Source organism: Stigmatopora nigra, chromosome 17, assembly GCF_051989575.1.
Source record: "Stigmatopora nigra isolate UIUO_SnigA chromosome 17, RoL_Snig_1.1, whole genome shotgun sequence".
Taxonomy (NCBI): Eukaryota; Metazoa; Chordata; class Actinopteri; order Syngnathiformes; family Syngnathidae; genus Stigmatopora; species Stigmatopora nigra.
Window position 1 is genome coordinate 10655790 of NC_135524.1, and position 18906 is coordinate 10674695.

Genomic DNA, 18906 nt, shown 5'->3' on the forward strand with positions numbered 1-18906 from the left:
CCTACCAGTAGGCGTGGCCTGGCTGCATGTCTCATCAAGGTGTGGCGGTTATCTGTCTCATAGGGTTTATTTTTTAGTCCGCTCTTGGCCGATTTGCCTCAAGGTAAGCTCCACGTTCTCATTTATCTCATTCATGTTTGAAGACCAAGTTTTTTTTTGGGTTGTTTCCCTTGCAAAAATGGAAACCGTAATACTTTTTGTTTCGTCTTTGCTTTCTTCAATTGTTTTCTTTTTCCATTTGAAGATTTCACCCAATTATAAGAGCGAACTACTCTAAGAAACAATTCTAATAAGTGTAGAAATGTGTGCTAAATATCGCGTAGTTTTGAATTTATGCAGTAACTACTAAACTGAACCACGTTCAGTTTTGTACATGATAAAACCAGTAAGAACTTTTCTACGTACTACTTTTTTGCTACAGCACAAGCACAATGCGGGCACCTAAGAAAGCTGATGGCAATGTTAACGTAAATGATGTGTAATTTTTACAAATGTACAAAAATGGTACAAATTTCGCACTTATTTCTTACCAATAATTTAATTGGTTTGTAAAAATATGTGATAGTGCGTCTTTAAAGTCAATACATAGACGTTAAAAATAAGTCAGAGTTATAATTTCTCAACTGATCTTTAAAGTATTTAAAGTATGTCTATGCATATGTAATTATCTCATGGATTTCCATTGACGCCGCTAGTTATAAAACTATGATAAATTCTACTAACTACTACAACACATACTCTGTCTATATTATATTTCTGAGCAGAAAGACATAAAAAAAAGACAAGAAAGCCATGTCGGGCAGGCCAAATGAGAGTCCGCCTCCTTACGAGTCAGATGGCTAGTAAGTCCAAAGCGCTATTTCCTCACCACTATATATTTTTTCTTGCCGTTAAACTGTTGTATTTGTGTTTGTCTGCCTCCATGGGTAGCACCGCGCCCCCTCAGCCGGCATACTCGTATTACCCCGACGACGAGTTCCAGCACTTCTACCGCTGGACATCCCCCCCGGGTGTGTTGAAGATCATGTCTATAATCGTCATTGTGATGTGCGTGGCCATCTTTGCCTGCGTGGCCTCCACCCTGGCCTGGGACGTACAGGGGGCAATGTCAGGTTTTGGGGGAACCAGTGGAGGTGGTGTGGGCGGGGGCTATCCGGGAAGCTTCGGCGGAGCAGGCTATGGACCTCAAAATGCCTTTGGATACGGTGGGCTGGGTGGGAACTACAATGACCCACGCTCAGCCAAAGGCTTTATTATTGCTGTGGCGGCCATCACGTTCTTCACTGCGCTAGCCATCTTCATCGTCATCGTGTCTCATCAGAGCATCTCGGAAAGCAGGAGGTTCTACCTGGCTGTCACGGTGGTCTCCGCCATCTTGGCGCTGCTCTTTCTCATCGCCGCCATTGTCTACCTGATGGCCATAAATCCGACTGCGCAGTCACAGGGCTCCATCTACGGAAGCCAGATCGCTAGTCTATGTGCTCAGTACCAGCGCCCACAAGTGCCAACGCTCTATGTCAATCAGTACCTCTATCACTACTGCGTGGTGGAGCCACAAGAGGTAAGCGATACGCCGGCGTCATCTCATTAGTGCTGCCTAAATAAACTCATCCACTGCCAATATCTGATAGGCCTCCAATCTATTTGAAGTGGGAGGTTCATTTGCTCCCAACAACCCCAATTTAAATGGATTGGACATCTACTAGTGACAACCTCATTTCAGTTCAAAGTAGGATGATTGGATGCCTATGATTGACATTGTCAGTGAAAAAGTTAATAAAACAAGAAAACAAAACATTGAATACGTTTTCAATGTTTTTTTTAAATCCCAAAAAAAGAATTATATTTTGTCTTTTTGTGCTATTGTTTTTAAATGTATTTTTCTCCAAATGTGAAATTATTGAATGGAAAAAAACAAACATTCAAACAGGTAAAGGGAATTGAGTTTGATTTACTTAATAAGGGACAGCACATTAGTGAAAATACAGCAATAGCTCGATTATCTCGAATAATGCGCAAAGTGAAGATCCGCGAAATAGGGTCACCCCTATTTAAATATATATATATATATATATATATATATATATATATATATATATATGTATGTATGTATGTATGTATGTATGTATGTATGTATGTATGTATGTATGTATGTATGTATGTATGTATGTATGTATGTATGTATGTATGTATGTATGTATGTATGTATGTATGTATGTATGTATGTATGTATGTATGTATGTATGTATGTATGTATGTATGTATGTATGTATGTATGTATGTATGTATGTATGTATGTATGTATGTATGTATGTATGTATGTATGTATGTATGTATGTATGTATGTATGTATGTATGTATGTATGTATGTATGTATGTATGTATGTATGTATGTATGTATGTATGTATGTATGTATGTATGTATGTATGTATGTATGTATGTATGTATGTATGTATGTATGTATGTATGTATGTATGTATGTATGTATGTATGTATGTATGTATGTATGTATGTATGTATGTATGTATGTATGTATGTATGTATGTATGTATGTATGTATGTATGTATGTATGTATGTATGTATGTATGTATGTATGTATGTATGTATGTATGTATGTATGTATGTATGTATGTATGTATGTATGTATGTATGTATGTATGTATGTATGTATGTATGTATGTATGTATGTATGTATGTATGTATGTATGTATGTATGTATGTATGTATGTATGTATGTATGTATGTATGTATGTATGTACGTACGTACGTACGTACGTACGTACGTACGTACGTACGTACGTACGTACGTACGTACGTACGTACGTACGTACGTACATACATACATGTTGCGCAAAAATAGGCTCTGTATGTATGTATGTATGTACGTACGTACGTACGTACGTACGTACGTACGTACATACATACATACATGTTGCGCAAAAATAGGCTCTGATTTTATGACAGAAGTCCCACTAAGTAACATGCATAGTAAAAGAAAAACGCCATTGTAAATTATTATATTTCTGTTTGTGGACTTGGTTGAACTGAGAGTACGTACGTACTCTCAGTTCAACCAAGTCCACAAACAGAAATATAATAATTTACAATGGCGTTTTTCTTTTACTATGCATGTTACTTAGTGGGACTTCTGTCATAAAATCAGAGCCTATTTTTGCGCAACATTCGCTCCTTGTGAGCTGTCATTTATTATGAATGGCTTTTAACTTGCGCGCCCACCACGTGGGTGTACACCTCGCTCTCCTATTGGCTGCTCCCGGCTGAGCACTCTCGCCTTGGTCTGCCTCGCAGGGGGTGTAGCTTTTTCAGCCGACGCTCGATCTTTGGGATACTTTTTGTGTGCGCGACGCCGTTCATTGTCGCTTCTGGTTTACGGGAGCTCTCCCACTCTGTTAAAAACGTTTACTCAAATGACCTTGCTCCCACTGGGAAACTTTGAGGTATTTTCATCCCAAGCACATGCGCATTGGACGAAAATACCGTATTGAACTCAAGCGAAGCGCACACGCAAATAAAAATAAAACACAAATACAAACTTTGATATGGACGTAAGAGCCGCATGAAACCGGGCAAAGAGCCGCAGGTTGGCCACCCCTGTTTTAAAGGGAAGCACACTTACATTTCACTGCACATTAACATTAGTACTTCTGCACACCCAGTGTTATGAGGCTTGTTCTATTTTTCAAACTTTTCCCCGTTGTGCCGTTTAATTAGAGGGTGCCGCTCTATTTTTCGAATAGCTGGTCAGACCTTTGAGAAGATGTGGTAAATTTTATGGATGAAAACGGAAACCAGGTAACGTAGATATTTATTTAACAATAGGCACAAATACAAGTCAATTACTGGTAAGTAATTACAAATTCACTGGTGAAAATCAAGTGACATGTCGCTGTTGTAGCTGTCCTCGTCATTCACATCACCTTCCGCATCAGCGTCGAGTGTCTGAGTGAGTTCACGTTCATCATCACCAGCATTGGCTCGCGCTTGCTGGGGAAGTTGAAAACCAGTCTGAATCGGGCCGTCTGGCCTAAAAGAATTGATCTGGCAATCCTTTGAGCCGTCTAGAGCGAATGGTGCTCGCATGTTGTTGAATTTGGTGTAGCTCTTCTCAACATCCAGCTCTCGTAGAACTGTCGGATTTTGGCCTTGGATGGGGCGTTCCAGTAGACCTCGGGGGCCTGTATACATTTGGTGGAGCCTCCTGGAATCACTGCCACATCAATCTGGAGCTTCTTCAATTGCTTCTTGGTGACATCGCTAATGTGACCTCTCAGGTTAAGAAAAACCTCTATTTCACCGGCATCCCGCTCTATTTTTCAAACTTTTCCCATAGTGAAGAGTTCAATTAAAAGGTACAGTTCTATTTTTCAATTTTTCCACCAAGGTGCCGTTCAAATAGAGCTGCCGCTCAAATGGAGGTTTAACGGTAATTCTAATTTTGTTCTAAATTGTTATACCTTCCTTGGCTCTTTGCTCCGCCTACACCCTGACTTTCAGATGCAACCTAGCGATGGTTGTTTGCTTTTGTCTTCCCTTCAAAATATTCCCAAAATGATGCACACAAATATATTCACAATAGGATAATGCACGTCTTCTTGCCAACTTGCCTGGGAAGTAGTAACCCTCGTACTAGCATACAAGCTCCGCCATTCTCACTGACTAATGGGAAAAAAAACACTGAAATGCAACGCTCCGCCCAGTCCTAGAGACATTACATGAGGAAGTTGCCACCAGAAAGACAGTGCCCATGATCTTCTTATGAGCAGCCTCTCGCGTCCGCTGTATGAAAATGTTCACAAAGTCTGCCCCTTCAGGGTTTTTAGGTGTTAGCCAGATGTTTCTATGGTATGATGACATACAATTGGAACTATTTCACAAGGGCCCAAAATCTTAATGTTTGTTCCCTAAGCCATTTTGTAATGACCCTTTATGGCAAGCTGCCCCCTCATGCTGAGAAATGTATTTTTCATCACCAAATTGCCCCTGGATGGTTGGGAGAAGTTGCTCTCGGAGGAAGTTCTGGTACCATTCTTTGTTCTTTGCTGTTTTTTAGACAAGACTGTGAGCGAACCCACTCACCTGACCGCAAAACCATGATCGTCACAACTGAATGGTCTTGGGAGGCTTCACTGTTGGCGTAAGACAAGACTGATGGTAGTGCTCACCACTTCTATTCCGAACAAGCCTTCTGTGATCCACAGGAATACGAGCCCCGTGTGACCTTACGGCGAACACCGCTTATTTGAAAATAGAGCCTATTTGACGAACTAGTCTGCAGAGAGGCTTGGTGAAGGTGCATTTTTTTTTCAGAAATGCGAATCCCTGGCGATCCTGGCGGACAACGTGGTCCTAAACAAAAAAATTAGAGTTCGCTCAGTAAACACTGGGACCCTCGTGGTTGCAGAGCTCATGGTGGAATTTTGCAGAAATGTGTCAAACTACAGTCTTCAGGTGATGTTACAGCGGAGGCCATCACCCTCGTCCAAAAATAGAGCCCTTTGGGTGGCTAAAATGGCTGGACGGCGTGGAAGGGCAAAGTAGTAGTTGAGTTTCCGGGCAGCGGTCTGATGCTGTTGCTCTTATCTAAAAATAGTGCTCTCTGGACGGGTAATTTATTGCTGGACGGTGTGGAGTAGCGAAGAAGTTTAATTACCCCCAAAATAATGATGGCAATAAAGATGAAGAATAGTGTTTTGCGAGTTTTTGTGGGGTAGACCTTAAATTGGTTACCAACCAATCATGCATGGATGTAGTGCGCAGAGCTGCCAACTACTCTGGAACTTCAGGAGTTTACCCGGAAATGCAACCCCGGGACTCCGGACAACCTCCCTGAAGTCCGGAAATCCTTAATACTTAATTTTTTTTTAAGCAACCATTTCAGAAAAATACCAAATTTCGAATTTAAATGCTTTTAAATTCACACCACCGCTCTTGATTCGACTGTAAACTGGAATAATTGGGTAACAAGAGTGCATTGTGAATCATTCGAGTTACAAAGGCTGACGAATGATCCGTCTTGTGCGACTTCAGCGCATATCGATTTTTAGTGAATCACATTCACTCCAGATAAACTCCGGAAATGGGTATTGATGCTTTTTCTAAGTGTTGAAGCTGTAGCTGCAGTTGAGGTTTTATAGCCATTGATTCATTCATTTTCTGAACCACTTTATCCTCATTAGGGTCGTGTGGGGTGCTGGAGCCTATCCCAGTTGACTCAGAGCCAGAGGTGGGGGAGATCCTAAATCGGTGGCCAGCTGATCGCAGGGCACTAGGAGACAGTCAACCATGCACACTCACACCCATACCTAGGGGCAATTTAGGGTCTCAAATCACCGGAGTACCCGGAGGAACCCCACGCTGGTGAGCATGGAAATTCCACACAGGTGGACCAACTTGTATTTTAACCCAGGATCCCAGAGCTGTAAGTCCGACACGCTAAGCATGCGGTCTGCCCAGTGTTATAGCTATAAAATAGTTATCGAGGGTTGGCTTGATTCAGACGTAGCAGTACTGAAGGGCTAAGTGTGAAATGCACGGCCTGCCACTGGTACCTAATGTAGGTAAATTAGCAGTACTGCATCAATATATGTTACATACTGTAAACTTACATTATATAAAGACTGATCTCATGTTAGACGCTTTTTTGTAATATTACATCTTTAATCTCATATGATTTACATATCTTCATTAACATGAATATAAATATGTACATTAATTTGTGCTGTGCCTTATTAAATCAAACTCGAGGATTACATGAAGTTATGTAATATTACTATGATTTTCATCTCATTATTACTTTATTCTCGTTGTCCTATTTTTTCCCACTCTTTCCTTGTCATACTAGCTCAATGGCTGCTAAATGAATTGGACGTCTTGGCAGGAGATTTATTTTTATGTAATAATGATTGAGTTAATTTGAAATTAATCATTTGCCTGCTAATTCAGGCAATTGCAGTAGTGTTTGGCTTTCTGGTGGCGGCAGCTCTCATCATCATGGTGGTGTTTGCGGTCAAGACGCGCAAGAAGATCATCAACTACGGCAAGAGCAACATCTTGTGGAAGCTCGTCAAGGTGATGGAGAACGAGGACCCTCCGCAACATGTGGAAGCCTGGGTGGGTGAGCTACTCACTTCAGATCTAATGTTAGTGAATGAACGATTGTCCAAAACTGCAATCCCTCCCAAAAAAGAAAATACTTCACCTCATCACAAATGTACACTCAAGGATGCTATTGCTAATGGTGTGATTGTCAACGCACTCTGACCGCAGGCAGCTACAGTCAGAATCTCAGACTGTGCTTAGATAATATAAAACTTAACACTTGCCGTAGTAGTTGAGAGCTCAAAAAAGTTTTAATAGTTTATGGGGTCACTCATTAAAATCATTGCCTGCCATTGACAGGGCTTGATGTCTCTTTTGATTGCAAGTCCAATTGTATGTAATACACATTTTTATTTAAATGTTTTATTATTATTATTTTTTTACCTTAATTCATTCAACGGCAGCTCAGTGACTAGCGCATTGGCCTAACATTCCTGGGATCCTAAGTTCGATCCCAGGTCGGTCCTCCTGTGTGGAGTTTGGATGTTCTCAATGGGCTTCTGTGGGTTTTCGCCAGGTAGTCCGGTGTCCTCCCACATTCCAAAAAGATCCGTGGTAGGCTGCTTGAAGACTCTAAATTGCCCCTATGTATGAGTGACAGTGAATGGTTGTTCGTCTCCTCAAGCCCTGCGATTGACTGGCCAAACCTGAGTTCCCGGAGAAATCCCACGCAGACATGGAGAGAACACAGGCAAACTACACACAGGTGGACCGACCTGGATTTGAATCCTGAAGTCAGGGGCACTATCGGGTGGCTGTGGCCAAAGAGTTTGATGTAAATTCAGGCATCCCAGTTTTTAATTTATTCTCAAACAATGTTAAAAAAAATTGAATTGAATTTGCCTTCAACTGTTGGTACCGTTAATGTTTCAATCCCATAGTAAAGTTGCTACGAGGTGTTCGGTGGTAAATTCGAGTGTATAGTATGCTGCCTTTGAGGTAGTTGGACCGGTTTTTCAGGTGACAAAGCATGAAGGGGGATGGTTAGACAGTGGGAGTGTGGGAGACTTTGTAGCATAGGTTTCAAGGTGTGTCGCTACTTTGAGGCCAACAGTTTCACTCGGATGCTACTGCAAACATTCCTTCACAATGGGAGATGTCGACTACGGAAAAACATGTGCCTGAGCTATTTATGTCTTGGGATGGTCCATTGATTTAAGGGAAACGTGAGAAATGCAGTTAAATTTAAAAATAGTTAAGTCGGTGGAAAGTGTTATTACATGTATATTTAATATCTATATTTTATGAATCTTAAAAAAAGGGATCGCACAGGAACCGTTTGAATTAGAGTGTGCTGGTTTTCTGTGCAAATGAGCACAACAAATTCATTCATTCATTCATTTTCCGAACCGCTTATCCTCACAAGTGTCACGATGAGTGCTGTAGTCTATTCCAGATAACTACGGGCATCGGGCGTGGGATACACTAACTTAGTGGCCAGCTATTCGCAGGGCACAACTCACAAGACAGATAACCATTCATGTTCACACTTATACACAGGCCCAATTTACAGTTTTCAACCAGCCTACACTGCATGTTTTTTGGATGTTTGAGGAAACCGGAGAAACCCCATGCAAGCCCAGGGAGAACATGCAAACTTCATAATGTAAAGATCAAACCCACGACCCCAGACCTGTAAGGCTTATGCGCAAACCGCTCAGCTGCCGGGCCGCCAGAATTTAAATAATAAACAATAAAATTACTTAAAAAAGGTAGGTAGGTGGGTAGGTAGGTGGGTAGGTAGGTGGGTAGGTAGGTGGGTAGGTAGGTGGGTAGGTAGGTGGGTAGGTAGGTAGGTTTAGGTAGGTAGGTGGGTGGGTGGTTGTTTAGGTAGGTAGGGGGGTGGGTGGGTGGTTAGGTAGGTAGGTAGGTGGGTAGGTGGGTAGGTAGGTGGGTAGGTGGGTGGGTAGGTAGGTAGGTAGGTAGGTGGGTAGGTAGGTGGGTAGGTAGGTGGGTAGGTAGGTGGGTAGGTAGGTGGGTGGGTAGGTGGGTAGTTGGGTGGGTGGGTGGGTAGGTAGGTAGGTAGGTGGGTAGGTAGGTGGGTAGGTAGGTGGGTAGGTAGGTGGGTAGGTGGGTAGGTAGGTAGGTGGGTAGGTGGGTAGGTAGGTAGGTAGGTAGGTAGGTGGGTAGGTAGGTAGGTAGGTAGGTAGGTGGGTGGGTAGGTAGGTAGGTAGGTAGGTGGGTGGGTGGGTGGGTAGGTAGGTAGGTAGGTAGGTGGGTAGGTGGGTAGGTAGGTAGGTGGGTAGGTAGGTAGGTGGGTAGGTAGGTAGGTAGGTAGGTAGGTGGGTAGGTAGGTAGGTAGGTAGGTAGGTAGGTGGGTAGGTAGGTAGGTGGGTAGGTAGGTGGGTAGGTAGGTAGGTGGGTAGGTAGGTAGGTAGGTGGGTGGGTAGGTCGGTGGGTAGGTAGGTAGGTAGGTAGGTGGGTAGGTAGGTAGGTAGGTAGGTAGGTGGGTAGGTAGGTAGGTGGGTAGGTGGGTAGGTAGGTAGGTAGGTAGGTGGGTGGGTAGGTCGGTGGGTAGGTGGGTGGGTAGGTGGGTAGGTAGGTGGGTGGGTAGGTGGGTAGGTAGGTGGGTAGGTAGGTAGGTAGGTAGGTAGGTGGGTAGGTAGGTAGGTGGGTGGGTAGGTAGGTGGGTAGGTGGGTGGGTACATAGGTGGGTAGGTGGGTGGGTACGTAGGTGGGTAGGTAGGTAGGTAGGTGGGTAGGTAGGTAGGTGGGTAGGTGGGTAGGTAGGTAGGTGGGTAGGTAGGTAGGTAGGTGGGTAGGTAGCTAGGTAGGTGGGTAGGTAGGTAGGTGGGTAGGTGGGTAGGTAGGTAGGTGGGTAGGTGGGTAGGTAGGTAGGTGGGTAGGTGGGTAGGTAGGTAGGTAGGTGGGTAGGTAGGTAGGTAGGTAGGTGGGTAGGTAGGTGGGTAGGTAGGTGGGTAGGTAGGTAGGTAGGTACTTGGTGGGTGGGTAGGTCGGTGGGTAGGTGGGCGGGTAGGTGGGTAGGTAGGTGGGTGGGTAGGTGGGTAGGTAGGTGGGTAGGTAGGTAGGTAGGTGGGTAGGTAGGTAGGTGGGTGGGTAGGTAGGTGGGTAGGTGGGTGGGTACATAGGTGGGTAGGTGGGTGGGTATGTAGGTGGGTAGGTAGGTAGGTAGGTAGGTAGGTGGGTAGGTAGGTAGGTAGGTAGGTAGGTGGGTAGGTAGGTAGGTAGGTAGGTAGGTGGGTGGGTAGGTAGGTAGGTGGGTGGGTATGTAGGTGGGTGGGTGGGTAGGTAGGTAGGTGGATGGGTGGGTGGGTAGGTAGGTAGGTAGGTAGGTGGGTAGGTAGGTGGGTGGGTAGGTAGGTGGGTGGGTGGGTAGGTGGGTAGGTAGGTGGGTAGGTGGGTAGGTGGGTAGGTAGGTAGGTGGGTAGATAGGTAGGTAGGTAGGTAGGTAGGTAGGTAGGTAGGTAGGTGGGTAGGTAGGTAGGTAGGTAGGTAGGTAGGTAGGTAGGTGGGTAGGTAGGTAGGTAGGTAGGTAGGTAGGTAGGTGGGTGGGTGGGTGGGTGGGTGGGTAGGTAGGTAGGTAGGTAGGTAGGTAGGTGGGTAGGTGGGTAGGTAGGTAGGTGGGTGGGTGGGTAGGTAGGTAGGTAGGTAGGTAGGTAGGTGGGTTGGTAGGTAGGTAGGAAGGTAGGTGGGTGGGTGGGTAGGTAGGTAGGTAGGTAGGTAGGTGGTTACGTAGGTGGGTGGGTAGGTAGGTGGGTGGGTGGGTGTTTGGGTAGGTAGGTGGGTAGGTAGGTAGGACGGACGGACGGATAGATGTGTGTGTGTGTATGTGTATATGTATATGTATATATCTTCTATCTTTACATGTGTTTTCAGGTGAACAACGTGTCTGTGCCACCTGAAGAACTTCCAATGGCCGACTTTCTAGAGAAACCAGGGATGTACGAAGCCAGCAACAAATCTCTCGACACACCACCGTGAGTCAACCCACCATATCACTTTCAAAATCAGATTGCTAAAGACGAGGAAATCACCCTATATTCTTTGCATCAAACTTACTCATTCACACACAACTAGTAAATGGATGATGTTCCACATTTCCCGTTACATTTCTAATAATGAGTGTGCTTCTCAGACGAACGGAAGAGGAACTAACTCTGCTTAACAGCGTCCCTTCCGGCGCCAACTCGTACATTTCTAGCTCGGCCAGGAGAGTCAACAGAAGGCGTGGGGACCCTGACACAGACTATGCCTCTTCAGGAGACGAGCTAGAAAACGATGACGCTGACTTCTACACCGAGTTCCCGCCTATTGCCAATGATCAGGAGCGAAATGAGTACAAGCGGGAGTTTGAACGCGACCATATGGAGTACAAAGACCTCCAAATGGAACTGGATGCAATCAACAAGAAATTGAGCGATGTTGACCGAGAGCTGGACCGGCTGAAGGAGGGAAGCCCGCAGTTCTTGGTCAGTTGAGTAGATCCTCCCCAATGGCTGCCATTGGCATAGTCTATTTTAAAAAAAATGTCTATGCTTTGTAAAATTGTCAGCCCCGCCTGCTCATTTGAAATAATTTGATAAAATAATTGATGTGAATATCTTCACTGCTCACAAAAGTTAAAGGGACAGTTTTTTTCATTGCGCAAGGCAGAATATCAATTAAACCAGTCTGATAATTTTCTTGTTGGTTAAGCAGCTGAGGGGATCGTTAATCACTTTCAACTGGTGTTCATGGAATTGACATCAAGTGCAGTACAGTGGCAATTAGAAAAACCTTAAAACAGGACTGATTTTACTTGTAAAGGTCAATCCTTAGAATAGGGAAATTTCAAGAGACCGATGCATCATTTTCAGAGAGCAGGACAGGGCTTTGTAGAAGGTCCTTAAGCCATCATCAGGACCCGTTGTGCAAGGCAGAACAGTTTAAACACTGTTGGTGCCCTACAGAATGATCTCCAGAGGGCCACTAGTGTGAATGTCTCTACCCAAACAATCTAGAAAAGACTTAATAAAGGTGACCAAGAGCATTACGTCCTGCCGTGGGCCCTGTGCCCAGCACCGTTGAGCACGACTGGCATTTGGTCAAGAAAACCAGAATTCGCATGCCAGCCACTGGCGCCCTATACGTGCTTATCATGGACGAAAGCAGGTACACGCTGAGCACCTGCGATAGACGTGAAAAGGTCTGGAGAACACAAGAACATTATGCTGTCTGTAATGTTGTTCAACGCGACATGTTTGGTAATAGATCAGTGATGGTCTGGAGAGGCATATCCACAGAGGGACACACAGACCTCTGCTGCCTAGGAAATGGTGCTCTGACTTCCATAAGCTATTGAGATGAAATCATTGAATCCATTGTCAGACCCTATGCAGTAGTTCCTGGTTTTCTTGATACCCGGATGTTTTGTCGACGGACACTTGGTCGACGGACACTTCGTCCCCCGACGTTTGGTCGAACGGACGTTTGGTCGACGGACAGTTTGTTGAACGGACGTTTTGTCGAACAGACGTTGCATTGAACGGACATTTGGTTGACGGACAATTTGTCGCCGGATTCACCGCAAGACATTTCGTCGATCGGACAGTTCGTCGCCGGATTCCCTCGCCCTCTAAATTTTGTGGTCTAAGAATGTACTTTAAAAAGAGGTTGCATATTAAAGCAGGGGTGGGTTAATTGATTTCACAAAGGGAATTAACATGTGACTATAATCTTACATATTTACATATGTTCATTAATTTGTATAGTCCCTTTATCCAATAAATCTAACTCAAACTCAAGTGCAGTTCAAATGCAGTTGTCAGACGACCAATCCATTGAAAGTGGAACCTCTGGTTGAAATGTACTGTTGACAAGCGCAGTGAATGAATGGGTTCTTTAACTGCCAATTGCCCAATTGCCGTCAATGGCAGAATATGAGTTAACCTCGCACACCGACTTGTCTAAGCTTTTCTGTGGAATTTTGTCCAGGCAATACTGGCAGATTCTTCAACGTACAGCACAACAAACTGGCCAGAGGTGCTACTGCAACACAAGAAAAGTTGCCTTCTAGGGAAGTCTCTTGAGTTTGTGTAGCAGCATCAGGGGGGTTCGGATGTCATCTGTCCAGTTTGAACAGATGTGACCTCTGTCCATGGTGCTGACTGACCAGTAAGAGAATGATTTAGGGAATCAATAATTCAGTCTATTTCCTATGTAATGCTCAATAATGAATGTTGTTTAATGCCGGCTTTTCTCCAATGAACGTAGTTTCCTATTCAAACAATAAATGAACAAACCAATGCTGATGAACACATGGCCTTCATGTTGTAGTAGCACCTCTGGTCAGTTTGTTGTGCTGTCCATTGAAGAATCTGCCAGTATTGAATAGACAAAATTCCACAGAAAAGCTTAGACAAGTCAGTGTGTGAGGTTAACTCATTTTCTGCCATTGACGGCAATGGGCGTCCAATTCATTTTCATTGGGCAATTGGCAGTTAAAGAGCCCATTCATTCACTGCACTTGTCAACGGCGCATGGTCTACTTGCCGATAGACATTTAGCCGACTGACATCTGGCCGACAGCCAACTCGCCGATAGACCATCTGGCCGAACGACTATTTGGCTGGCCGACTATCTAGCCAAAGAACATTTAGCCGACGTGCTCGCCCTGCCCCCGGTTGTGTGTGTGTATACATTTTTCAAACTCGGCCGGTTACTGATAACAACATTCATTTAGAATAACAAGTTACAGATAACAACATTGATTTAGAATAACAAGTTACAGATAACAACATTGATTTAGAATAACAAGTTACAGATAACAACATTGATTTAGAATAACAAGTTACAGATAACAACATTGATTTAGAATAACAAGTTTCAGATAACAACATTGATTTAGAATAACAAGTTACAGATAACAACATTGATTTAGAATAACAAGTTACAGATAACAACATTCATTTAGAATAACAAGGACATTTATTCGCGGCCAAACAAAGAAAGGAGTTGTAACAGTAGATACTGTAATTTACACCAGATTAAAACACATTGAGTACTATAATGACAGAAGAAAAAAAGGAGTTATAACAGTAGCTAATGTAATTTACACCAGAATAGAACACATTGAGATTAATCTTTGAATTAAGGTTCTCAGCAAATCATTTTGAATATATATTTCCTAAAATATTGGGAAATTATTTAAAATTAAAATGTATTTAACAGGTATATATTTCTGCGTATCTCAAACTCCAAAGAGTTATCAATTAAACAACTACCACAAGTTCAAATATGGTGCTGCTGCTTAATAAAAATATATTTAAAAATGTGCTAAAATCACGCAGAAAGCTAATAATTAAGCTTTAATAATTAAATACAGATACTGGAGCTCTTTGGAAGTTTAAACCGAGTCCATGGTAGTGATTTCCCTGGTAAAAGACAGCCATGGACGTCAATGGCGATTAACCCCAAAATTCACAAAAATGACTAAATCCAGCCAAAACAGCATTAAATGAATAAATAAGAATACCACAGAATAAATAAAAGTACTGGCGATTTTTAGACACTAGAACCGAGCCCAAGGTGCTTGATTTCCCAGTAAAAAATGCACTTTTAACCCGGTTCCCCTACCCAATTGCAGTTAAATTATTTGTCCATCAGGTGGAAGTGTCCCGTCAATTCAAAACCAGTCTAGAGTGCGTACGGGTTTGTAAAATACTGTAATTTACACCAGCATAGAAAACATTGAGATTAATCTTTCAATCATTGAAATCATTTGGAATATATATTGCCTAAAATAATGAAAGTGTGTAAATAGAAGTGTGTTCCATGGCATTTTCAGGTATTTTTCTCTAAGCCCTTTACTTTGTATTTTGGTAAGTCCAGGAATCATACTCCAGAAAATTTTAGACACATTCCCTGTGCAAAAGGACCCACCAGAACCGAGTGGACCCGCTTTTAATACACACCCGTACGCCCTGTACATTAAAACATTTTTTATTCATTTTCTGAATCTCTTTACCCTCACAAGTGTTGCAGGGGTGCTGGAGACCATGCATACTCACACCCATACCTAGGGGCAATTTAGAGTGTCCAATCAGCCCACCATGAATGTCTTTGGAATGTGGGAGGAAACTGAAGTACCCGGAGAAAACCCATGTCGTCCCGGGGAGTACATGCAAACTCCACACAGGTGGACGTGGCCTGGTTTTGAACCCAGGAGCCCAGAGCTGTGAGGCTGACACCCTAACCACTCGCCCCACCGGGTTGCTCAGCTGCAAGGTCGTTCACATTTTAACGAAAGTGGGAAAACTATTTACGTGACCGGACGTTTGGTCGCCGGACGTTTGGTCGCCGGGCGTTTGGTCGCCGGGTGTTTGGTTGCCGGGCGTCTGGTCGCCCGGCCGTTTGGTCACCCAGGTGAATACAATTTTGAGAGCCCGGGCGACCAAATGTCCGGGCGACCAAACATCCGGGTGACCAAACGTTCGGGCGACCAAACGTCCGGGTGACCAAACGTCTGGGCGACCAAACGTCTGGGCGACCAAACGTCCGGGCGACCAAACGTCCGGGCGACCAAACGTCCGGGCGACCAAACGTCCGGGCGACCAAACGTCCGGGCGACCAAACGTCCGGGCGACCAAACGTCCGAGTACCAATTCTTTCAGACTCATTTCTCTAACACGTTGTTGCCCCAAAAATCACATTCCATGTGTTTTCCTACAGGATGCTCTGGACGAGTACAACAGGACCAAGGACTTCAAAAAGGTACGACAAGAGAGTGCCATCTTTGCGTAACCAATCACTCAGCATTTAATGTTTTGTATTTGTCAGTCTTCGGACTATCGTACCTGGAAGAGACGAAGCAAATACCTAAAGGCCAAACTCAATCACATCAAGAAAATGATAAGCAACTACGACCACAGAGGCTGAGGTGTTCTGATGACATCACGGGCTCATCATCACCAGTTCAACAACAGTCAAATATTTGTTTAGTGAGGTTGGGCTCTCATAATCCAACAGTCATATTCTTCTGAAAAGATGGGGACTACCTTTATGAAAAACTATAACAAGCTAACTTTGAATAGTATATAAACATTTTTGGGTGAATTTTTTTTTTGTCCTTTGGGTTATTTTGAATAACGTTATATACAGTGGTACCTCGACTTACGATCGTAATCCGTTCCGAGACTGTGATCATATGACAAGCATATCGCAACTCTGGCGGACGTTTCCCATTGAAATGAATTGAAAACAAATTGATTCGTTGTAACCCTCTGAAAAAAATCCCAAAACAGGATATTGGATTGGAAAATGGGTTCTGTTTCTTCTAATTTGCCATATATTGACAAAGTAATAAATAACGAGTGGTTTAATAGTAATAAAATGTGTTTAATAGATGTAAAATTAGACACATTTGGCGGAGGGGCGAGAGAACCACACACACAGAGGCGGAGGTGGGGGCTGTTCCGGGGGAATATCCACGGCAACAACGCACTCGTAACTTCACATAAAACTGAATTCTAACTTTTTTTAAATCTTTTTTTTTACCTTAGTTTTATGGGTTGACCCCACCCTGAGTCTGAAAACGAATGCTTCAAGCGTTTTTAGGAACTTGCCTCCCCTTAGAAATGTTTTGAAAATGACGCACACAAATATCCTCACAAAACGTGTAATCCAAGCTTCAGAATTAGCGCGCCACATCACTTGTAGGTCTCTTGAAGACACGCGTGTTCTCAGCATTGTACACTAGTAGCGGGTTAATTTTAAAGTCACCGCTCGCATTAGCACACAACGCTAGCGTGAAGGGGTCCTTCATGGGTTTGTGTCCCGGTAATGCCTTCTTCTCTGCCACGATGAATGTCCGCCTGGGCATCTTTTTCCCAAAAAAAGACCAGTTTCATCGCAGTTGAAAACTTGCTGAGGGATGTAACTTTCCTCAGCGATAATCAAGGCAAATGTCTTGATGCGTCCTTCTGTTTAAGGATGGTGGAAATGTTTGACGTATTCCTCTCATATTGCTTAGCGAGCTTAGTAACATGTACCCCACTCATTTTTCAATTATTTCGCATTTCGTGTCCATTGTCAACGCCTTTTCTTTGCAGAACTCTGCCGATCTGTAGTAATATTGTTTACCTGTAGATGTACCCAACGCGGGGGGGGAAAAGCAAAGTCCGCGGAGTGGTTGTAGAAATATTTTATACACGAAAGAGATGCAAAAAAAGACAGTGCCTTGGCCACCTGGCTTGGTCGAATCACAAAATTTTGATTGTATCTCGGGCGAATTTTTCAATCTAAATTTTCGTCGTAAGACAAGAATGTCGTAAGGTGGAGCGGTCGTATCTCAAGGTTCGACTACCATATCTTCACACCTATAAAACGCACCATGTAATAGGGCGCAGTCTCATTTGCGGGTATATTTTCGTTTTTTGTCAATACATTGGACGCCTCGTCCAATAGGGCGCTATCATGACACTAGGCTAGCATATGTTATGCCATCAGCTAGCGTGTTTTGTTATCCGCTAGCGTATGTTAGGTTTGGCACTAGCGTGTTTTTTTTTTTTAAAGACAGCACGAGCAAAAATAAGTTTGATACTGCTTTATTAGGGTCAAAGGTACACTCTGATATAAAGGGCTCAGCGTTTAACATTCTAGGCTCCACTGTCAGTCGTGTATTCCCGGAACTTGATTCCAGCTTTGGCGAAAGCTCGAGCAGTGCTGACCGACACTTCAGCCCAGTCATCCACAATCCATGGTAACATCCATTGTGCGACATCCATCACTCCCAAGTCTTTGATTCTACTTTCTGTTATATCGGCATCGACAAGTCATTCCAAATCGTCGCGTGACTCATGCGACGCTGCCTGCCTGAACTAAAATGTTAGCCATCCATTAGCAATCAGTTCGCAAAGCTGTTATATTGTGTTCGATCCATGGCTTCAGTCCTTTTTCCAAGCGTTCACACCCGCATTGTGTTGTCATTCACGCCAGGCTTTTTCTATGTATAGCTCTGATATGCTGTTTCTACGTTACTCGGACGTTTGGTCGCCGGACATTTGACAACATGACAGAGAGTCTACTGTTGAAACCAGCTATCAAATGTATACTGTTGTCATTCACGCCAGGCTTTTCCTCTGTATAGCTCTGATATGCTGTTTCTACCGTTTCTTTAAGTATTGAGTCTTTTTAAGGGTTAAAAACGCTGCGAGCACACGGAAGTAAGATGCCTTGCCACTCCCCTGGGATGTTTTGAATGGATTTACCGTAATACTCTTAATGCACGGGGAGGCTAATTTTAGGGTGAAGTCCGCTGGGTTTATTGCAATAAGTAGCGCGCCGGCAAGATACAAAACCAATCACTCAAGCGGTCAGGGCCATACAAAAATTGAGTTTAATGCACAGACCAAATGCACTGACGGATTGAACGCATCGGCCATTTTGGAGAATTTCTTTTACTTTTAAGTGCGCCCTAAGTGTGAAAATATGATACTTTTTAAAAAATGGAATACCCTGTTCACCTAGGAACAAGTTTGTCCAAACTGCTGTAGATACATGATGTGCTCGGGGCGGGGCCTGCACCCTCTGTCGTCGTCACAACAACGAGGGTATTGGACACAACATGGCACTGTCTATAACAGGAGCGGCCCAGGGGCTGGTTTGTCCATCCGCCTCACAGTTCTCATTTCCCGACTTCTTTCTTGCTTTTCTTTCTTGTATTCCCACCAGTGGTGCACCGTCAGGGCCTGCAAGGTCTCTGTTGGCATAGAAAAAATATCTGAATCAGACTGATGTTAATAATGTTTTGTCCATGAATACGTATTAAATAATTCCACATTGTCTG

At 43.7% G+C, this 18906-nt stretch overlaps 2 protein-coding genes across 6 annotated transcripts in view; one reads left to right on the forward strand and one right to left on the reverse strand.

Annotated features, from left to right (window-relative positions):
- oclna (occludin a) lies at positions 1-18904 on the forward strand. 4 transcript variants are annotated; one of them, XM_077736632.1, is made up of 8 exons: positions 1-103; positions 765-842; positions 931-1561; positions 6966-7133; positions 10959-11059; positions 11218-11551; positions 15792-15833; positions 15900-18904. In XM_077736632.1, exons 2-8 carry the CDS (start codon positions 793-795, stop codon positions 15996-15998), a joined length of 1425 nt encoding a protein of 474 aa, XP_077592758.1. In that variant the 5' UTR covers positions 1-103; positions 765-792; the 3' UTR covers positions 15999-18904. The 4 variants fall into 4 exon arrangements, with proteins under 4 accessions (XP_077592758.1, XP_077592760.1, XP_077592762.1 ...); XM_077736634.1 differs by having other exon boundaries at positions 11251-11551; XM_077736636.1 differs by having other exon boundaries at positions 11284-11551.
- Positions 13753-18906, reverse strand: part of LOC144210158 (uncharacterized) — a 14354-nt gene continuing 9200 nt past the window's right edge. For both annotated transcript variants that reach the window (XR_013329314.1, XM_077736625.1), the window contains exon 2: positions 13753-18819. Coding sequence is in view for 1 of the 2 variants with exons in the window: in XM_077736625.1 (XP_077592751.1) it covers position 18819 (1 nt within the window). In the remaining variant the exon portion in view is untranslated. The remainder of the gene's footprint in view (positions 18820-18906) is intronic.

What these genes read in the sequence shown, in the direction of transcription:
- oclna (XM_077736632.1), top strand. Translation starts at nt 793, where the DNA reads ATGTCGGGCAGGCCAAATGAGAGTCCGCCTCCTTACGAGTCAGATGGC. An exon ending in CCTTACGAGTCAGATGGCTA is followed by an intron (nt 843 to 930) that starts GTAAGTCCAAAG and finishes CTCCATGGGTAG; the next exon opens with CACCGCGCCCCCTCAGCCGG. An exon ending in GCGTGGTGGAGCCACAAGAG is followed by an intron (nt 1,562 to 6,965) that starts GTAAGCGATACG and finishes CTGCTAATTCAG; the next exon opens with GCAATTGCAGTAGTGTTTGG.